Consider the following 16528-nt stretch of genomic DNA (forward strand, 5'->3'; position numbering starts at 1 on the left):
AGCAACCACACATCAAACATGCATTCCTTATTCCAAATAATTTTTATTTGCAGTAAATGTATAACAAAATTATTGATTCATTTATGTGTAATAAACTGGACATTCCCATTGATTGTAAAATGGGACATATTGAAGGGCATAGGGAAAGATGAATCGGACGAGGTAGGCTGAGAGGATTGACAGCTAAACTCCAAACTTTTTTGTCCGTGTTGGATGGGGCCCAGAAGCTTTTGAGGCTGGATTCAAACGTGCAAAAAAACTAATAAAAAATGAACATTTGCAGTAGGCTTCAGGTTATTATTACCACAATGAATTTATAACCAAGGCTTAGGCTCACCTGTGTCCCGTAACAGACCTGATCTGTCTGGACTCCAGCCGTGCTTCTAAGACTGTGGTTGGTGTATCTGGTGGTTGGACCAGCTGCTTTGGACAATCGTGGAAGCATGTCCCCCAGGTAGTTCTTCCCCATCGGCTGTGTGGAGTACCAGAGATGTGGTTTGGGGTCCTTCAGTGGATGGAGGTAGAAGGCGGTGACACCCTGCGGACGTCTGGCGAGATATTTTTTGAAACTCAGGACTGGACATCTGGGGTTGCCTGGCTCCACATACATTACGCCTCGGAGGTTTTCCTTGTTTGGGTCATTTGAATGTTTGTGGTTCTTCGTCTCCAGTTTGAACGACAAACTAACGTATTCGTCCCCGGCGTCATCCACTTTTATGGTGAATGAGGACGCAGTCAGTTCCCAAGTGCCCCTCCCTGCCTCGCCTCGCCAAGCAAAGCTGGAGGTCAAACCAAACTTTGGAAACTAGACCTAACGGGGTGTCCGGGGAGAGAGCTGTGGATTCACGCAGCCATTTCAGGTCAGCCTCAGTGACGTGGGGATGGTGTTTCGCCTTGTCTTGGCCATTCTTTCAATGTGTTTTTATTATGGATTTGAAAACCGTGTTGCTGGTGGTAAACTCACTGTCCGCATAGGAATTGAACCTTGAGAAAAGACGGTTCAGTGAGGCTCACTGTATGGCTTGCCTACTACGCTTTGAACTGTAGCATAAAAACGTCTTAACAAATCGTTTAGTTCTTCTGCGCTGCAGGTGTCCGGGTCAGTTGTCACTGTCAGTCTATCCTTCTGCTGGTTCTTCCACTCGGTGAAAACCTTCATAGCAAAGGCAGTTGCCTTTTTTGTGTTTGATTCCAGGGCCCCGTCTTCAATTGTAAGCAGCTCCTCATCTGTCAGATCTCGGAAACGGGTACCCTGGGCCTGGTCTTTTTCTTTTGTCATCCTCGTCGCTCTTCAACCAGTCCTCAAATGTCTTCCCTACTCCAAATATATTAAAATTGACAATGAATTAGTCCATTTTAAAGACACTGTAATATTTAGAACTAGCCTACAGCGAATAATGTTAGCTCAACTGTAGCTCAACTGTAGCTAACGTTAAGCAACGTTAGCAACCACACAAGGCTGCATTAACTAACGTTAATGCACTAACGTTAGTTTAATAAGGTAGTTGCTACATTGTATCTCGCTTGCAAAACTATGCATCGACTGACCCTACGATAGATTTCAGACACGTTTTAGAAACTTTTTTAAACAAGGTTTATTTTTACAATGGACCTCATGTTTGAAATTTCTGTGATAGAAAAAAAATACAAGCGGCGTATTGATCTACTATTTGATGATATCTTACCATTTATCTCAGGGCTGCATTGTTCACATTATTGTAGTCAAGTAACATGTTTCAAGTCACTGAAGTTTGCTACTTTCATTTTGTGCATTTTTCGCACAATTGTCCCTGCTTTATTTGATAAGTGATTTTGATCAAGACCTGTTAGCTTGCCAAAGGTGGATTACGGCCTTTCATTGAGTCTGAAGGCTTCAGGTTTACTGTGTGGGAGTCCCTAACGCGCCAGATGGATTGTCAACACAGAACCATCTGAGAAGCCATCATCAGAAAGTGTTTGGGAAAGGGCAGGCACTTTATAAAAATACCTGACAGGTCATTGGATGAACCATCTGTCTATCACGTCCGCCATTTGTTGTTGTTTTTGAAAGAGCATACACCTAGCCTGACGTGGTCATACTCAGATTCTAGTCAGAATGTTCCCGAACTCGAATGTTGTGGGTGGGGCTAAGTTCGGCTGGCATCCAGGCTAGCATACATCTAAACCATGGCCTAAACCTAAACCTCCTCCTCCACGTAGCTCCTCGCAGGATGCTAATTGGTTCGGTCCACTGCTGTTCCGACACAAACGCATTACTCAAAGCCTGACAAGATGGATTTTCGTGTGACGTGAGCCCGTAATTCTCGTGTGATCTTGTGATATCGTCAGAATCCAGCTGCCGTGCAAAGAAAAGCAATTCATGCAGTACTGAGAACTGAGCAATTTAGCAAATTAACACAAAGTGTTAACCCTTTTGAAGAGGGACCTGAGTTAAAATGAACTTTAAATCCTTTATTATTTCAAGCAGCAGTGTAACACAATTGTGGTTGGCTGTGGTGCAAATATTTTTTACTGGGCCCTTGCCACAAACACAAGGGCACATACGCACGCACACACGCACACACGCACACACACACATTTGAGGGACATTTTATCAGAATACAGCATAGAAAGTCTGCTTAGATATATAGGAAATATTTGATAGAACAACACAATGTAATTCTGCTTAATACAACATGACATAAAATATTACATCACATAAAATATCACAATCATTCATTTCAACTGTTTTCATTTTAAACAAAATACTGTGTATATACTCAAATACAATACACATTTTCTACAGGCTCAGTCTGTCACACAAAACAATTCCAGTGCTGGTTCCATGGTATCAGAATTTTGGATAGTCACCATGGAAACATTAATTGGCCATGTGATAAGGGCTGGGAAGATTGGCAGAACACGCAGCCAAGTGCTCTGATCCAATGGAAATCACAGTTGACAGCAGTCTAGCCCAATGGATTGGGGGGGGGCACCAGGGGGTGGGCAATCATATTTCAGGGGGAGGCTGGTGCCCCACCCCTGAAACCACCACAACCTACCAGAATACTACACTAACAAATCAACACAAAGGTAGCTTACATAGCATGTCGATAAGCATAGAACAAATTTACCTTGCACGGCAGCTGGATTCTCGTGATGTCACATGAGAATCCATCTTGTTAGGCTTCAATAATGTGTTTTGCCCTCTCCTGACTGGCTTTGGCAGGAGCAGCCTATTGAAGCCGTTGATCTGATAGGTTGAAGTTAGCTTGTGATTGATAGTGATAGACACAGGCCTTATCCAATCACCTGCCAAGTATTTTTTAGAAAGTACCTTCCTTTTCCAAACAGTTTACATTGACAGCTTTTCAGATAGTTCTGTGTAATAAACCATCTGACACATCAGGCAGGGAAATCTCCATTTTGGCTTGCTAGAGAAGGATGTCATGGCTGGGCCATTATAGCTTCAAATATCTTCCAATATTAGAGTCTTTTCAGTACAAATTTCCCCCGTCATGTTCCCCCGGAAAGCCTTTCCTTGTTGAGGTGTAGTGGAGAGACAGTAACACAAAGAGCTTCAGATATACTTTGGAATGTATTTTTACACACAATGAGGACTCTCGATTTAGTCCCCCATCCCTTATACTGAAATTGATTTGAGAACAGATCATTTCAGGGCCAGTATGAAAAGGAGGAATGATTACAGTTCATTATGGGCATCTGACTATTGTTTTAAGACAGACTTAAAGGGTAACTACCGTTTTTTTCAACCTGGACACTTAGAATAATAATCTGAGTGTGTCAGCGGCAAAACAAGCACTTTAGTGAAGGTAAATACAAGCTGGACAATTGTCCTATTAACTTACATTGTAGCTTGTTTCATCTCTCTTAATACTGGACCAATGTCAAAGATTGTTGTTCCCATCAGTCACTTAGACCCAAAAACATAGGAAAATAGGGTCCAGGTTGAAAAAAACGGTAGTTACCCTTTAAGAAACTGTGAATTATGCTGACCGTGGCTACAAAGAAATGAGTAATTACTTCCTGTATTAGCACACAATGCACTGCAGTAACAGCTTAAAAGAATAACACTCCTAAACACTGCATATTGTGAGTCATGTCAAGTTCCTGTCTGGTTCAACTACTTGTCTCCTCCATTACATCACAGTTAGCACCTACACTTGACTGCTTGACTGTTCACGGCACAGACTTCTGTCTTTCCTGTTATTTTGGCATAGCGTTGGCAGAGTGAAACTGAAATATATAATTTCCAACATTAGAAGTTGTAAATTGATTCAAAGTTATAGTTATAGAAATCAAAAATCTTGATTCGGACCAAATGGATTTTTTTCCCCCATCACATGTAGCTTGCCCATTAGTTAATAAAGACAACTGCTGTTCCATAGGAAGAACCCCAGTATACTTTTCTAAGCATGTACATGCAGTGTCAGTCCCACACTACACATTAGAGGGCCCTACCAGTGATCATAGAACTAGAGTTACAATGCATAATCATCCATACAGAGTCTTCACTGGAGCAGGGGATGAAACCGGTGACAGTTCCAATATGTGCTTTTTTTTTTTATTATTTTACACTTGTGGTAGTGGCTGATGTGTCACTTTTGTTTTTTTCCTCCTTTCACATTATCCTGCTAGCTTTTGATATCAGCATGTGAAAGGACTGTGAACAATCTGTTTATGAGGCTGGCGCTGACACAAAGTTCATTTCCAGACAAACATATTGTCCAAGTGGTGACAGGAAGGGTTATTTTTCCACTTATTTTTATATGGTTGAGAACTCTTGCTTGAGACAGAGGCCAACTTTTCAACGTAGTAAACAACTCCCCAACAATGAAATAGGAGAACCAACTTACAATCAAAGTTAGGGTCCATTTAACTGAGGTGCCATGTCGTGTAGCCCTGTTGCTGAATCTATCAAGTCATGACTTTGCACTCTTCACCTAGCCTAGGCTCATTTCGGTGCCACTGCCTCTACTGGTCCTAAATGCACATCCAGTAATGGAGGTATTTCATTCCATGTCTTTCTTCATCCACCTCCCTCTCACATTCCCTTAAAGGCCCCATGACATGGCACTTTGGATGCTTTTATATAGACCTTAGTGGTCCCTTAATACTGTATCTGAAGTCTCTTTTATATAGACCTTTGTGGTCCCCTAATACTGTATATGAAGTCTCTTTTATATAGACCTTCGTGGTCCCCTAATACTGTATCTGAAGTCTCTTTTATATAGACCTTAGTGGTCCCGTAATACTGTATCTGAAGTCTCTTTTATATAGACCTTAGTGGTCCCCTAATACTGTATCTGAAGTCTCTTTTATATAGACCTTAGTGGTCCCCTAATACTGTATCTGAAGTCTCTTTTATTTAGACCTTCGTGGTCCCCTAATACTGTATCTGAAGTCTGTTTTATATAGACCTTAGTGGTCCCCTAATACTGTATCTGAAGTCTCTTTCCTGAAATACTAGCCTCGTGAGACCGTCCTGATCTCGCAAGCTCCAGTTTTCCACTCTCAGATCAGTCTGGCATCTTGAGATAGAGAAAATTTGGAGCCGCTCGCCAAACGACCGGGCCAATCAGCGTTGGTTTTGAGGTGGGTTAGGTGGTGATAGACAGATGGTTTATCCAATCACCTAACAAGTATTTTCAGACAGCAGTCCGGGAACCTGAAATGGTGTCTTTTATTCCTAAATTCTCGTTACACAAACGGCAAATATCCTTTACCGACATGTTGCTTGCTTGCTGAGCTAACAAGCTATGCTTTGCCTGCAGCAGCAGGGGCGGGCTTGTGGTTGTATTTTCATACGCTTCATACATCTATCACCAACATAGGTGATAGACAGATGGTTCATCCAATCAGCTAACCAGTATTTTTGGCCCTTCCCAAAAGTTCTCCAACGGAAAGTTCCCAGATGGATATGCCGAGCAAATGTGAAGCAATCCATCTGGCGGAGTCAGGTTACCGAAATTCAGCCTTGGTGCAGAATTACAGCCACTAGAGCCAGTCCCACAATGAGCTTTCCTTAGGATGTGCCATTTCTGTGTCTGTAGCTATTGAGGAGGAGAGAGGGGGGGGCAAGGTGGAGGGTGGGGGTGTGGCCTTGACCAACTGCCACTTTGCTCGTTTTAAAGCTATGATGTTTCTCTCTCATGGGTGGGCCAAATTCTCTGGGCGGGCAAAGCAGAGAAAGGGGAGGTAACCTTTCCCCTTATGACCTCATAAGGAGAAGATTCCAGATTGGCCCATGTGAGCTTTCATTTTCTCAAAGGCAGAGCAGGAAACCTCATAAAGTGAAATTTTCATGCCATGAGAGGTGCACTACCTTTCAGTTTGCATGCATACGGTTTCATTTATATGTTGAGTCCCAAGAGCTTATCTTCTTCAAATAATGTTTCCTCAAATAAGCTTGCAGAATATTGCACTGTGGAATGTTTGTATCACACCAAATTGAGCCACTCTTTCCTGCCGCAGGTAATCTCTCTTGCTGCTTGCCATCCCAATCAGATTTTTTTATTCAGTCGTAGATTTGCAGAGCATCAAAAGGGAGCACTCCAAAGCAGTCAGCCAGCTTTTTAAACTAATGACTGATTGCAGTGAGAACAAACATAGGCAAAGTGTATTGATTTTTTTTTTCAGGGGCTATTGCCTCTTCTGTCATCCTTTTTCACTTGATTTCCCCCCTCTGCCACCCCTTCTCTCATTGTAAGTCATGCCCATGGCTATCATTTCTCCACTACTTTGGTACTCAAATAGTGATTTCTGTCCTTGATAATTGATGTGTTTTGGCTATACCCACTCCATCGTCCACCCAGGCCGGTGGGAAAACATAAAAACATCACAGGCTCTAAAATGAAGAGTGATCACCACCCGGGCCCTGCCTTCCTTGCTTGTATAAACTGGTTAAGGGCTTGAAAGTGCTTTTCTGGAAACAAAACCTGAAACAATTGTTTTTTAGCTTCACTTTTTTTTAGCAACAAGAAAATAAGCTTTTGGCACCCTTGGAAATGAAGCCGGAAGATGTTTACCAAATGGCTTTTCTTTGTTTCAAAGAAACTAGTTACATGCCTGAAGGCAGTCCTGTGAGAACCATGTATCTCCAAAATGTCTTTTTTTCAGGTTTGTGACATTTGTGCATTTTCAAGCTAATCCAAATGGTTGAGAATTGTTTATTTAGTTGAAATACAAGGATTTTCTCAACACGAGAAGAAATACTTCAAATCACAACATTTGGAATTGCATATTTGCAATTTTGGTTGTACAGCGATGCCTAGCTATTTTTCTTCATTAAACGCTGTTAAATTTGCTGCTTATGCTTTTTGGCAGAGGAAAGGTAACTTTTGTTGATTTGCTCAATAAAATGGGAAGTTGATGGGAATTTAGTGCCCTCCCATAAACCCAAAAAGTTGCAAAAAGTCAGGAGATAACCAAAGTCATTAGGGTTCATCCTCAAGGAACCATGAATGTCTGTACCAAAGTTCATTACAATCCATCAAGTAACTGAAATGCGTTGGTCGTCCAACACTAACCAACTATTGGAACCATCATGGCTAAAAACTGAATCCCTTCCCATGGCACTTCATGTTCTACAAATTATAACCTATTAGTATACAGATTCTGCTTATATATAGCAATACAGAGAGTAGTGTGCACAGTAAAACGCAAGGGAGGTACATGGTATATAAGCATTTTGATATCCAGTTGAGAAACATTGGCAGTGAACATTTTTCCAAACTGTACTGTACAATCTGAACTCTGAAGTGTTGAAGAAAAACCAACCGATGCTGTTTCTTGTTCTTTCCCAAGAAGTTATATTTGAAAAAAATAAGGCGCTTACATTTGGTTACTAGACATAAAAGGTCATTATGCATTCAGCCCTCTGTCTCTTTTTGTATCTTGCTTTCAGTTTTAAACAAGTATAATAAGCCAATGCAGCAATATTCAAATTCAATTTTAGATATTTTTTTTAGAGTTTGTCTTAAGCCTTTCCATTAACAATGTATATATGTACACTTAGAAAACAAAAGCCGCGTCTGATCTGAACGGGTATAGATCTACTTCTTGCACTTTTTTACGTAAAGCATACATGACATGAACATGTAATGAAATGTGCTAAATGAAGAAGTGTCAGCCTTGCCTACATCAAATGCATATATTCACCCATGGCTGTTCTGTTTCAGTCATTATGCATTAACTAGCCTGCTTTGGTGCAGCAGGGAATGATTACAGCAACCGCGCACCAAATGAAGCGTAGGCGGAAACCTAGTTACTAATACTCTTCTCACTGCAACATATATCTAACGCACCCTTTTGATTATGCCAGTGTGCTTGAGTCTATGTTACTGGAGTAGGGAAGTTACTATCATCCAGAGATGGGGACTCAAGTCTGAGACTCGGACTCGAGTCGCACTTACGTCGCACAAACAGCTGACTTCAGACTTGACTCGGACTCGACCCAAAAGACTTCAGACTTGACTCGGACTCGAGCTTCGAGACTCGTCAACAACCTGTTTTCATGCAATTATTGCTCTTTTAAATCTAAATGTATTCATGTATTTCTATTTTCTTTTATTGGCGTATATACGTTGGGGAAATGTATGACGAGCTGCATGTCCCCTGCCCTTTGCCATAATGTGCAACGTAACGCATGCGTTATGCCTTATGTGCACGCACTCACATATCAAAAAATGCATTGACGATGGTGACACCAAGTCCTCCTGGAGTTGTGCCTTTTGTCATTAGTTTTTCTTTCAATAACTTGGTAAACAGTGGCAGTAAGTGAACAGCTACTTGCAGGGTGTGTTGCACCAAGATAAATGATGGCGGATCAACAACCTAGAACTTCATCAGGCATCTCAAAACGCACCCAGATAGGTCAGTCACTTGCTAATGTGAAAGAGACGTTACATTTAGCATATATCATCACAGGTAACAAGCTAACCATCGCAAAGTGTTGTGCTAATGCTGGGAACAAGCAAATTGTATCTTGATAGTTAGTAGTTGCTAAGGCGTCCTGAGGCGGGACGCACGGATCCATCTCCCCAGGAACAAATGCTGTGTCGGGGGGGCTAACTCATGTGATGATTTGTAGGATATTAAGTGAACAAGGTGTACCCGGTCCACCAAACACTGGGCCGTCTTGACTGTCTTAATTCTGCCCATATTTCTGTTACTGTAGTCCTATTTACTATTTCATTATTTCATCCATGCATGGCGCAGCGGATGCGTGCACACTGTCGCCTGCCGTGGAGACGCTGGCCTCACAAACCTCTCCTCCTCTGAGTCAGGTCTCCCTCGCGCTGGACTCAGTTTCACTGAGCCTACTAACACTTCAACAATAAACGGCATTACATCAGTGAGTTCAAACTGCTTATTGTGCGTAATTTGGACTGACACTGAGATGCATGTTGTTCTGTAACTGTTGTGGCGCTGCCACTGTTCTCTTGATTTCCATTTCGACATTAGACATTTTTTTGAGTGAAAGAGACTTTCAGAGATATTTAGCATATATCGTCACAGGTAACAAACCATTGCAAAGTGTTGTGCTAATGCTGGAAACATGCAAATTGTATCTTTATAGTTCCATATGATGTGACAGACTTAGGTTAATATTTCACCAGGTCCGAGGGCTAGAGGGATGTGTTAAGTAGACCCCATAAAGTAGTCCTACAACTGATGTTGATACTGTACTGTACGGATGGTAGCTACAGGACATGCTTTGAATTCATAAGATTGAAAGGTCTCATGACATGGTGCTTTTTGGATGCTTTTATATAGACCTTAGTGGTTCCCCTAATACTGTATCTGAAGTCTCTTTTATATAGACCTTAGTGGTTCCCTAATACTGTATCTGAAGTCTCTTTTATATAGACTTTAGTGGTCCCCTAATACTGTATCTGAAGTCTCTTTTATATAGACCTTAGTGGTCCCCTAATACTGTATCTGAAGTCTCTTTTATATAGACCTTAGTGGTCCCCTAATACTGTATCTGAAGTCTCTTTCCCGAAATTCAGCCTTGGTGCAGAATTACAGCCATTAGAGCCAGTCCCACAATGAGCTTTCCTTAGGATGTGCCATTTCTGTGTCTGTAGCTATTGAGGAGGAGAGCGGGGGGGGGGGGGGGGGTGGGCAAGGTGGAGGGTGGAGGTGTGATCTGAGCTTTCATTTTCTCAAAGGCAGAGCAGGATACCCAGGGCTCGGGTTACACCTATCACCATTTCTAGCTACTGGGGGACCATAGGCAGGCTGGGGGAATGCATATTAATGTTAAAAACTATGGTGCTAAATCAGGGCCAAATGTTTTGTTAATTTGAAAAAAATATATATAGTTGAAAAACTAAAGCTTGAAATTGAAAATTTAAGTTTTGGTCAAAACTTGGAAAAAATAAAACCATGTATTCAAACTAAAAATAAGTGTACCAATTTTTCTTTCAGTTTGAAGAAAATATAGATTAAATTCTGGAATTATTTTGAATAAATTATAAATTTTCATTTTTTACTTTTATATTTGTTTTCAGTTCCACATTTCATGTTTTCAGATTCAAAACTTATTTTTTTTTACGGCTTCAAATCTTTTTTTTCGGTTTCAAATCTTTTTTTTCGGTTTCAGATCTGTTTTTCACTTTCAGATCATTTTTTTTCGGTTTCAGACTTTTGGCCCTGATTTTGCGTAGGGGGCGTGGCTTCAACTCAGAGGGGCGTGGCATTATGAGTGACAGCTTAACAAAGAAGGCAGAAGACTCCTCTGTCATGTTGCCTTCAGGAAATGGTGTTACTGTGAGAACTATGACTGAATGCTTTCTATCCACTATATACATGTGATTTTTACTTAACAAACTGATGCCAGTGACAAAGATCCATTTAAAAAATTGTTTTGGACAACACATGGTACCAATTACACTATAAGAGCAATAAACTGTGCCAGATTGTGCAGTTCAGCAGGAACAATGACTTCTTCCACTTCCATGTACGACTTTGAATGTAGCACCACAGTATTCACTCCATTGACATATATATAATGGACCAATAGACCCCGTTGCTCTGGACGGAGACCAGTGAAGGATATTAGAAGCACTTTTCCGGTGATCTCTTCCTTTACTGTGCAGCCTCCAACTGACAGAGACAACGTAAATGTGACGTGAGCAACGTGTCTGAAAGTGTGAAGTCTTCTGGTAGCTGTGCCAAGAGAAATCTCAATCATTCCCAATCTTACAGAGACGGACAGTGTAGGTATATGTAAGGAGATAACATAAGCACAGGCAAATTATTGCTAACAAACATGCTAGTTAACATTAGTAATTAAAACTAAACAGCTAATGTAAGTCGAAACTGCCTGTGAGCTTCTCCTGTACTATACGGTAATTCCTCTACTGTGCGACAGTAAGTCTCGTGGTTATGACCCAATCGTTAGCCTATTTTTATAAAAGCGTCTGCTACGGAGCCATAACGTGAGCTACAAGGTAATGGAGCCTTTTATACATTGTTGTGTTTCTTTAGAAATAAACAACGGACAAATAGTCTTTAAACGCTTCATATGTAAAGTTATTCGCTGTCAAGTGACGTAAAAAAAAATGGCGGTCAGTGGAATGCTAACAGGAGGTGATCGCTTCGTAGCAACAAAATGGCGCCATCGGAGGTTCGAGTTCTGAAGCGAAGCTTACCCCCTTGATTCACTCGGCAGTCAGCATAGCGTCCGCTCCGCCAAGGCAACATGCTGGCGCAGCCCACAGGTAAGACATGTGAAAGATATTAGCCTTTTTGAACAGATACTTTGGGACATTATCCCCGCAGTGGCATTTTTTTTGTGATTAACACATAAAGGGAAAATAGGTGGACAGCTGAAAATGAAGCATCGCTAGCACAAAAGTTAGCATTAACTAACGTTAGCTTCACACTAGCTGGTGTTTTTACACCAATTTTAGTGTCCAGCTCAAGTTTTTTGACTTTAACGTGTAGTGGTCTTTGTTAACCTCTGTTTGTCAGAATGACCATAACTCGACAGTGGCTGCCTGCAGCCGTACAGCCTTATAAATGTAAAACATTATAGATAACATAACTTGTCCTGGTCCGCTTTGTTAATCAATCAATCAAAGCTTTTATTACGGACACACACGGTCCAGAAAACAGACAGTAAGACATACAAATACAAAAAGACAAGTTAGTGTAATCTGATACTTAAGTTAGGCTGTGGTAGAAGCCTTCAAAGTTTGTCCACTTGGCATATTTTGTAAGGCATAACTGTCATGCTGTTACATGTAACGTTATAGTGTAAAATGTAATTTATCAGGCCAGAGCATTAATGTAAAGTCATATTTGTCTACACTGTTAAAAGAGACCTTCACTGCAGCCACTGTCGAGTTATGGTCATTCTGACAAACAGAGGTTAACAAAGACCACTACACGTTAAAGTAAAAAAAACTTGAGCTGGACACTGAAATTAGTGTAAAAACACCAGCTAGTGTGAAGCTAACGTTAGTTAATGCTAACTTTAGTGCTAGCGATGCTTGATTGCCAGCTTTGTCCAGCTGTCCACCTATTTTTCCTTTATGTGTTAATCACAAAAAAAATGCCACTGAGGGGATAACGTCGCAAAGTATCTATTCAAAAATGCTAATATCTTTCACATGTCCTACCTGTGGGCTGGTGCCAGTGAATACTGCGGTGCTATAAGTAATACATGGAAGGGGGAGAAGTCATTGTTCCTGCTGAACTGCACAATCTGGCACAGTTTATTGCTCTTATAGTGTAATTGGTACCATGTGTTGTCCAAAACAATTTTTTTAATGGATCTTTGTCACTGGCATCAGTTTGTTAAGTAAAAATCACATGTATATAGTGCATAGAAAGCATTCAATCATAGTTCTCACAGTAACACCATTTCCTGAAGGCAACATGACAGAGGAGTCTTCTGCCTTCTTTGTTAGGCTGTCACTCATAATGCCACGCCCCTCTGAGTTGAAGCCACGCCCCCTACGCAAAATCAGGGCCAAAAGTCTGAAACCGAAAAAAAATGATCTGAAAGTGAAAAACAGATCTGAAACCGAAAAAAAAAAATTTGAAACCGAAAACAAATATAAAAGTGAAAAACGAAAATTTATTCAAAATAATTCCAGAATTTAATCTATATTTTCTTCAAACTGAAAGAAAAATTGGTACACTTATTTTTAGTTTGAATACATGGTTTTATTTTTTCCAAATTTTAACCAAAACTTAAATTTTCAATTTCAAGCTTTAGTTTTTCAACTATATATATTTTTTTCAAATTAACAAAACATTTGGCCCTGATTTAGCTCTATAAAAAACCTCATAAAGTGAAATTTTCATGCCATGGGACATTTAACAATATAGTGTTAGGGACAGATCAGATGGCCAGAGACTTGAGAATTGACTTGGACTCGTCGCAAAAGACTTGAGACTTGACTTGAACTTGCCCCTCAAAGACTTGAGACTTGACTTGGACTCGAGCTCAAAGACTTGAGTGTTCGACTTGGACTTCCAAAAAATGACATCTCTGTTATCATCACTCTTCATTCCCTGCTGCTGAGCTCTGTGCTGCCTGGTGCACACAGTACAAATGCAGTAGCATCAGGACATGTAATATGATATTACCTCCACTCCACCTGAGTTGGCTGATTAAACTCATGTAATTGTATGATTTCTGAAGCAGACCTTGCCACACACACACACACTCACATTCTATCATGATGATGAGCACATTTTACTAGAAAGTTACCCTGTCTAATTTCATGTGTCAAATGAAAAAGATTATTGGACCGCTAAAAAGTGGGCAGGCTTAGATTTAAAGCACAGTACGGGGCAACTGAGGACTGTTGGCAATGTCCTGCACATACTTTGGTGGCCTTCCCTTCCCTTGTTTCTGTTAGATCAGCAGGAGGACAAGAGATAAAAGGGAATATTTGCTTTTTTTCAAACAGCTCTGTCACTGCAGCAGAAGCGACACCATGTGGCTGGTTTTGTTTTCACCTTGCGAGTCTGTCTGTCTGTCTGTCTGTCTGTGTCAACGCCGTCACTACCACTATCACTGTTGTTGCTAGCTAGTTATAATATATATAATATATATTATAGATTATTTATTATAGCTATAATAAATCTGTAGAGTGGATGTAGCTCGTAGCTCTGTTCTGCCAACTGTTGCAGATTGACTGACAGGTGGATGTCATGAGTACCAGCTTATTTAAAGGGATATTTCACTGCTGGAAAGATGAATATGTATTTAAATTGGGTCATTTATGTAGTAGAAATGTGAAATTATTTTAGAAGTAGGTGCCTCCTAGACCGTGAAAAGTCTGAAAATGTATTTTTGGCTCGTGGATGAAAGACAACAACTCCCAGAATGCACTTGCTTCGCTTCCCTACAAGGCCACTCCCAAGCCATGCCTACTGGTTACAGAGAGGCGGTCAGGTCAAGTCAAGTGGGTTTTATTGTCATTTCAACCATCTCAAAACAACGTTTCACTGTGGCTCAAGTGGTGTTACACATTTAAAATATACTATATAAAAACAGCATTATATAAAAACACATTATAGAATATACATAAAGTGCAAAGTAGAGCATTTAAGACAGACAAGGGACAGGGACACACAACAAAAGACAGGGCATAAGTAGACTTGTAACAGAGCACTGATTGTTGTAAGTTAGGTTCACCGTTAGGTGAAGGTAGAATATAAGAACTTTCTTGAGATTTGCGTGGTTGAAATCAACAGCAACAATAAGTAGTCCATTCGGATGTGCGCTTTGGAGCTCACTTATAGCTCAGTAAAGTTCAGCTAACGCATTGCTAGCATTAGCGCTTGGTGGATGTAAACAATGAGTATAAACACAGCCGTGAACAAACTCCACCAGCGGTGAGCAGTAGTTGGATACAAGCACCGCATTTCTGCACCAGTCTGTTTTAACATATATGCACAGCCCACCTCCATGAGTCTTAACCGGTGACAGAGTAGCATCTCTATCTGCTCGGAAGGCTAGCAGGCCTGGTAGCTGGCTAGAGTCAGAGTCTGGTACACTCTTGTTCAACCATGTTTCCACAAAAACAAAAACACAGAAGTCTCTGAACTCGCGTTGGGAGTTTCGTTGAAGTTGGATGTAGACCAGTTTTTTTTTTTATATTGGTTTAACAATAATCAAAAGTGGCCAGTTTAACCCCCTGGAAATTGTAATCATAATGATGAATGTAAAATATTAACTGTTATAAAAAATGAGAAATGGTTGGCTTTCTTGATTCAATGTAATTGGCAAGCAAAGAAAAACATTTTTCACACATAAAAAAAAAAGCCCAGCTCTGGGTGTGACTTGGTTGCGCCCAACCCTTCTCCGTGTTTTTCAAGCACACTGCATGGCAGGGGCGCTTCGTGAGTTTATTCAGTATGCAGAGAAGTGTAAAAGACCGGTCCACAGTGTGTGCTTCTTTTCCTAGAACTCTTATATCTTTCAGAGGACTAAATGAGGAGCAAAGGAGCAAATCCATATTCATGGACGGGGGGCCTTTGAGGTATAGTGCCCAGGGGCACCACATTGTCTTAATACGGGCCTGGGTACAACCTCTAAGTACAATTATGAACCTGAAAATATTATATATAAATACAATTTAATGCATAAATTACAAGAACTGACAGGATTACATTTCACTGAAATTACATTTTCACTGAAATTTGATAATATGATAAATAATAAATAACATAAATTGATTGATTGATTGATTGATTGATTGATTGATTGATTGATTGATTGATTGATTGATTGATTGATTGATTGAAAGTCACATGTTTTTATTTGATGAAGCTAGTCGTAATAATCCCAGTCACAGTTTGGTTTTTCTGCCTTGTCACAGGTGTCCGACTTCCCGGAGGGGCAGCTCTTGGTAGCCGTATTCCCAGGAGTTCCAACAGCTGCTGAGCTCTTCCTGTTACCTCACAAGAACCAATCAGAGGGCAGAAAAAAGAGTGACGAGGAGCTAGAGCAGGTATCACAAACTGTTGGAATCCTATCAAATAGATTACTTCATACTGTACATGAACAAAATGATGACTGCAGCTGCTCTTTGACTGTAAAACTCCACGTTGTATGTGTTTAACAGGTATCCAATACAATTGTAAGCGCGCTGAACCAAAACTTGGTGGAGTTCGAGGTCAAGCCTGGCATAAGGGTGATTGTGTACAACACACAGTTAACACTGGGTAAGAAACACTCGCTCTCACTGCTTTCAATACTGCCAAGTTATCAACAATAACCTTGTAAACTAAACTAAACTTGTATTTCATTATGTCGAATCATTTTCTATTCTTCATTTTGAAGTGCCGAGAAATGGAAATAACCATGTTTTGACAACAAGACGTTTTCTTTGGTCCAGCAATTAAAATTCCTGTCCAGTCTTCCTCCTTTTTCAGGCAGAAGAACACAGGGGAGCATGAGTGGGGGGTTTGATTTTAAATGGAGCTCCTTGAGACGATCTTTTATGCCTGCCGTCAAAAGCTGAACATCTGTCCTATTTCTAGTATCGCCATCCAA

General features: G+C 40.6%; 1 protein-coding gene across 1 annotated transcript in view; it reads left to right on the top strand.

The window, feature by feature from the left end:
* LOC114563158 (VPS10 domain-containing receptor SorCS3) overlaps positions 1 to 16528 on the top strand; it is a 158597-nt gene that overhangs the window by 126932 nt on the left and 15137 nt on the right. Inside the window, exons 21-22 of the mRNA XM_028589976.1 lie at positions 15852 to 15983; positions 16098 to 16197. Coding sequence (XP_028445777.1) covers positions 15852 to 15983; positions 16098 to 16197 — 232 coding nt within the window. The remainder of the gene's footprint in view (positions 1 to 15851; positions 15984 to 16097; positions 16198 to 16528) is intronic.

The sequence above is a fragment of the Perca flavescens genome, chromosome 2 (genome assembly GCF_004354835.1).
Source record: "Perca flavescens isolate YP-PL-M2 chromosome 2, PFLA_1.0, whole genome shotgun sequence".
Taxonomy (NCBI): Eukaryota; Metazoa; Chordata; class Actinopteri; order Perciformes; family Percidae; genus Perca; species Perca flavescens.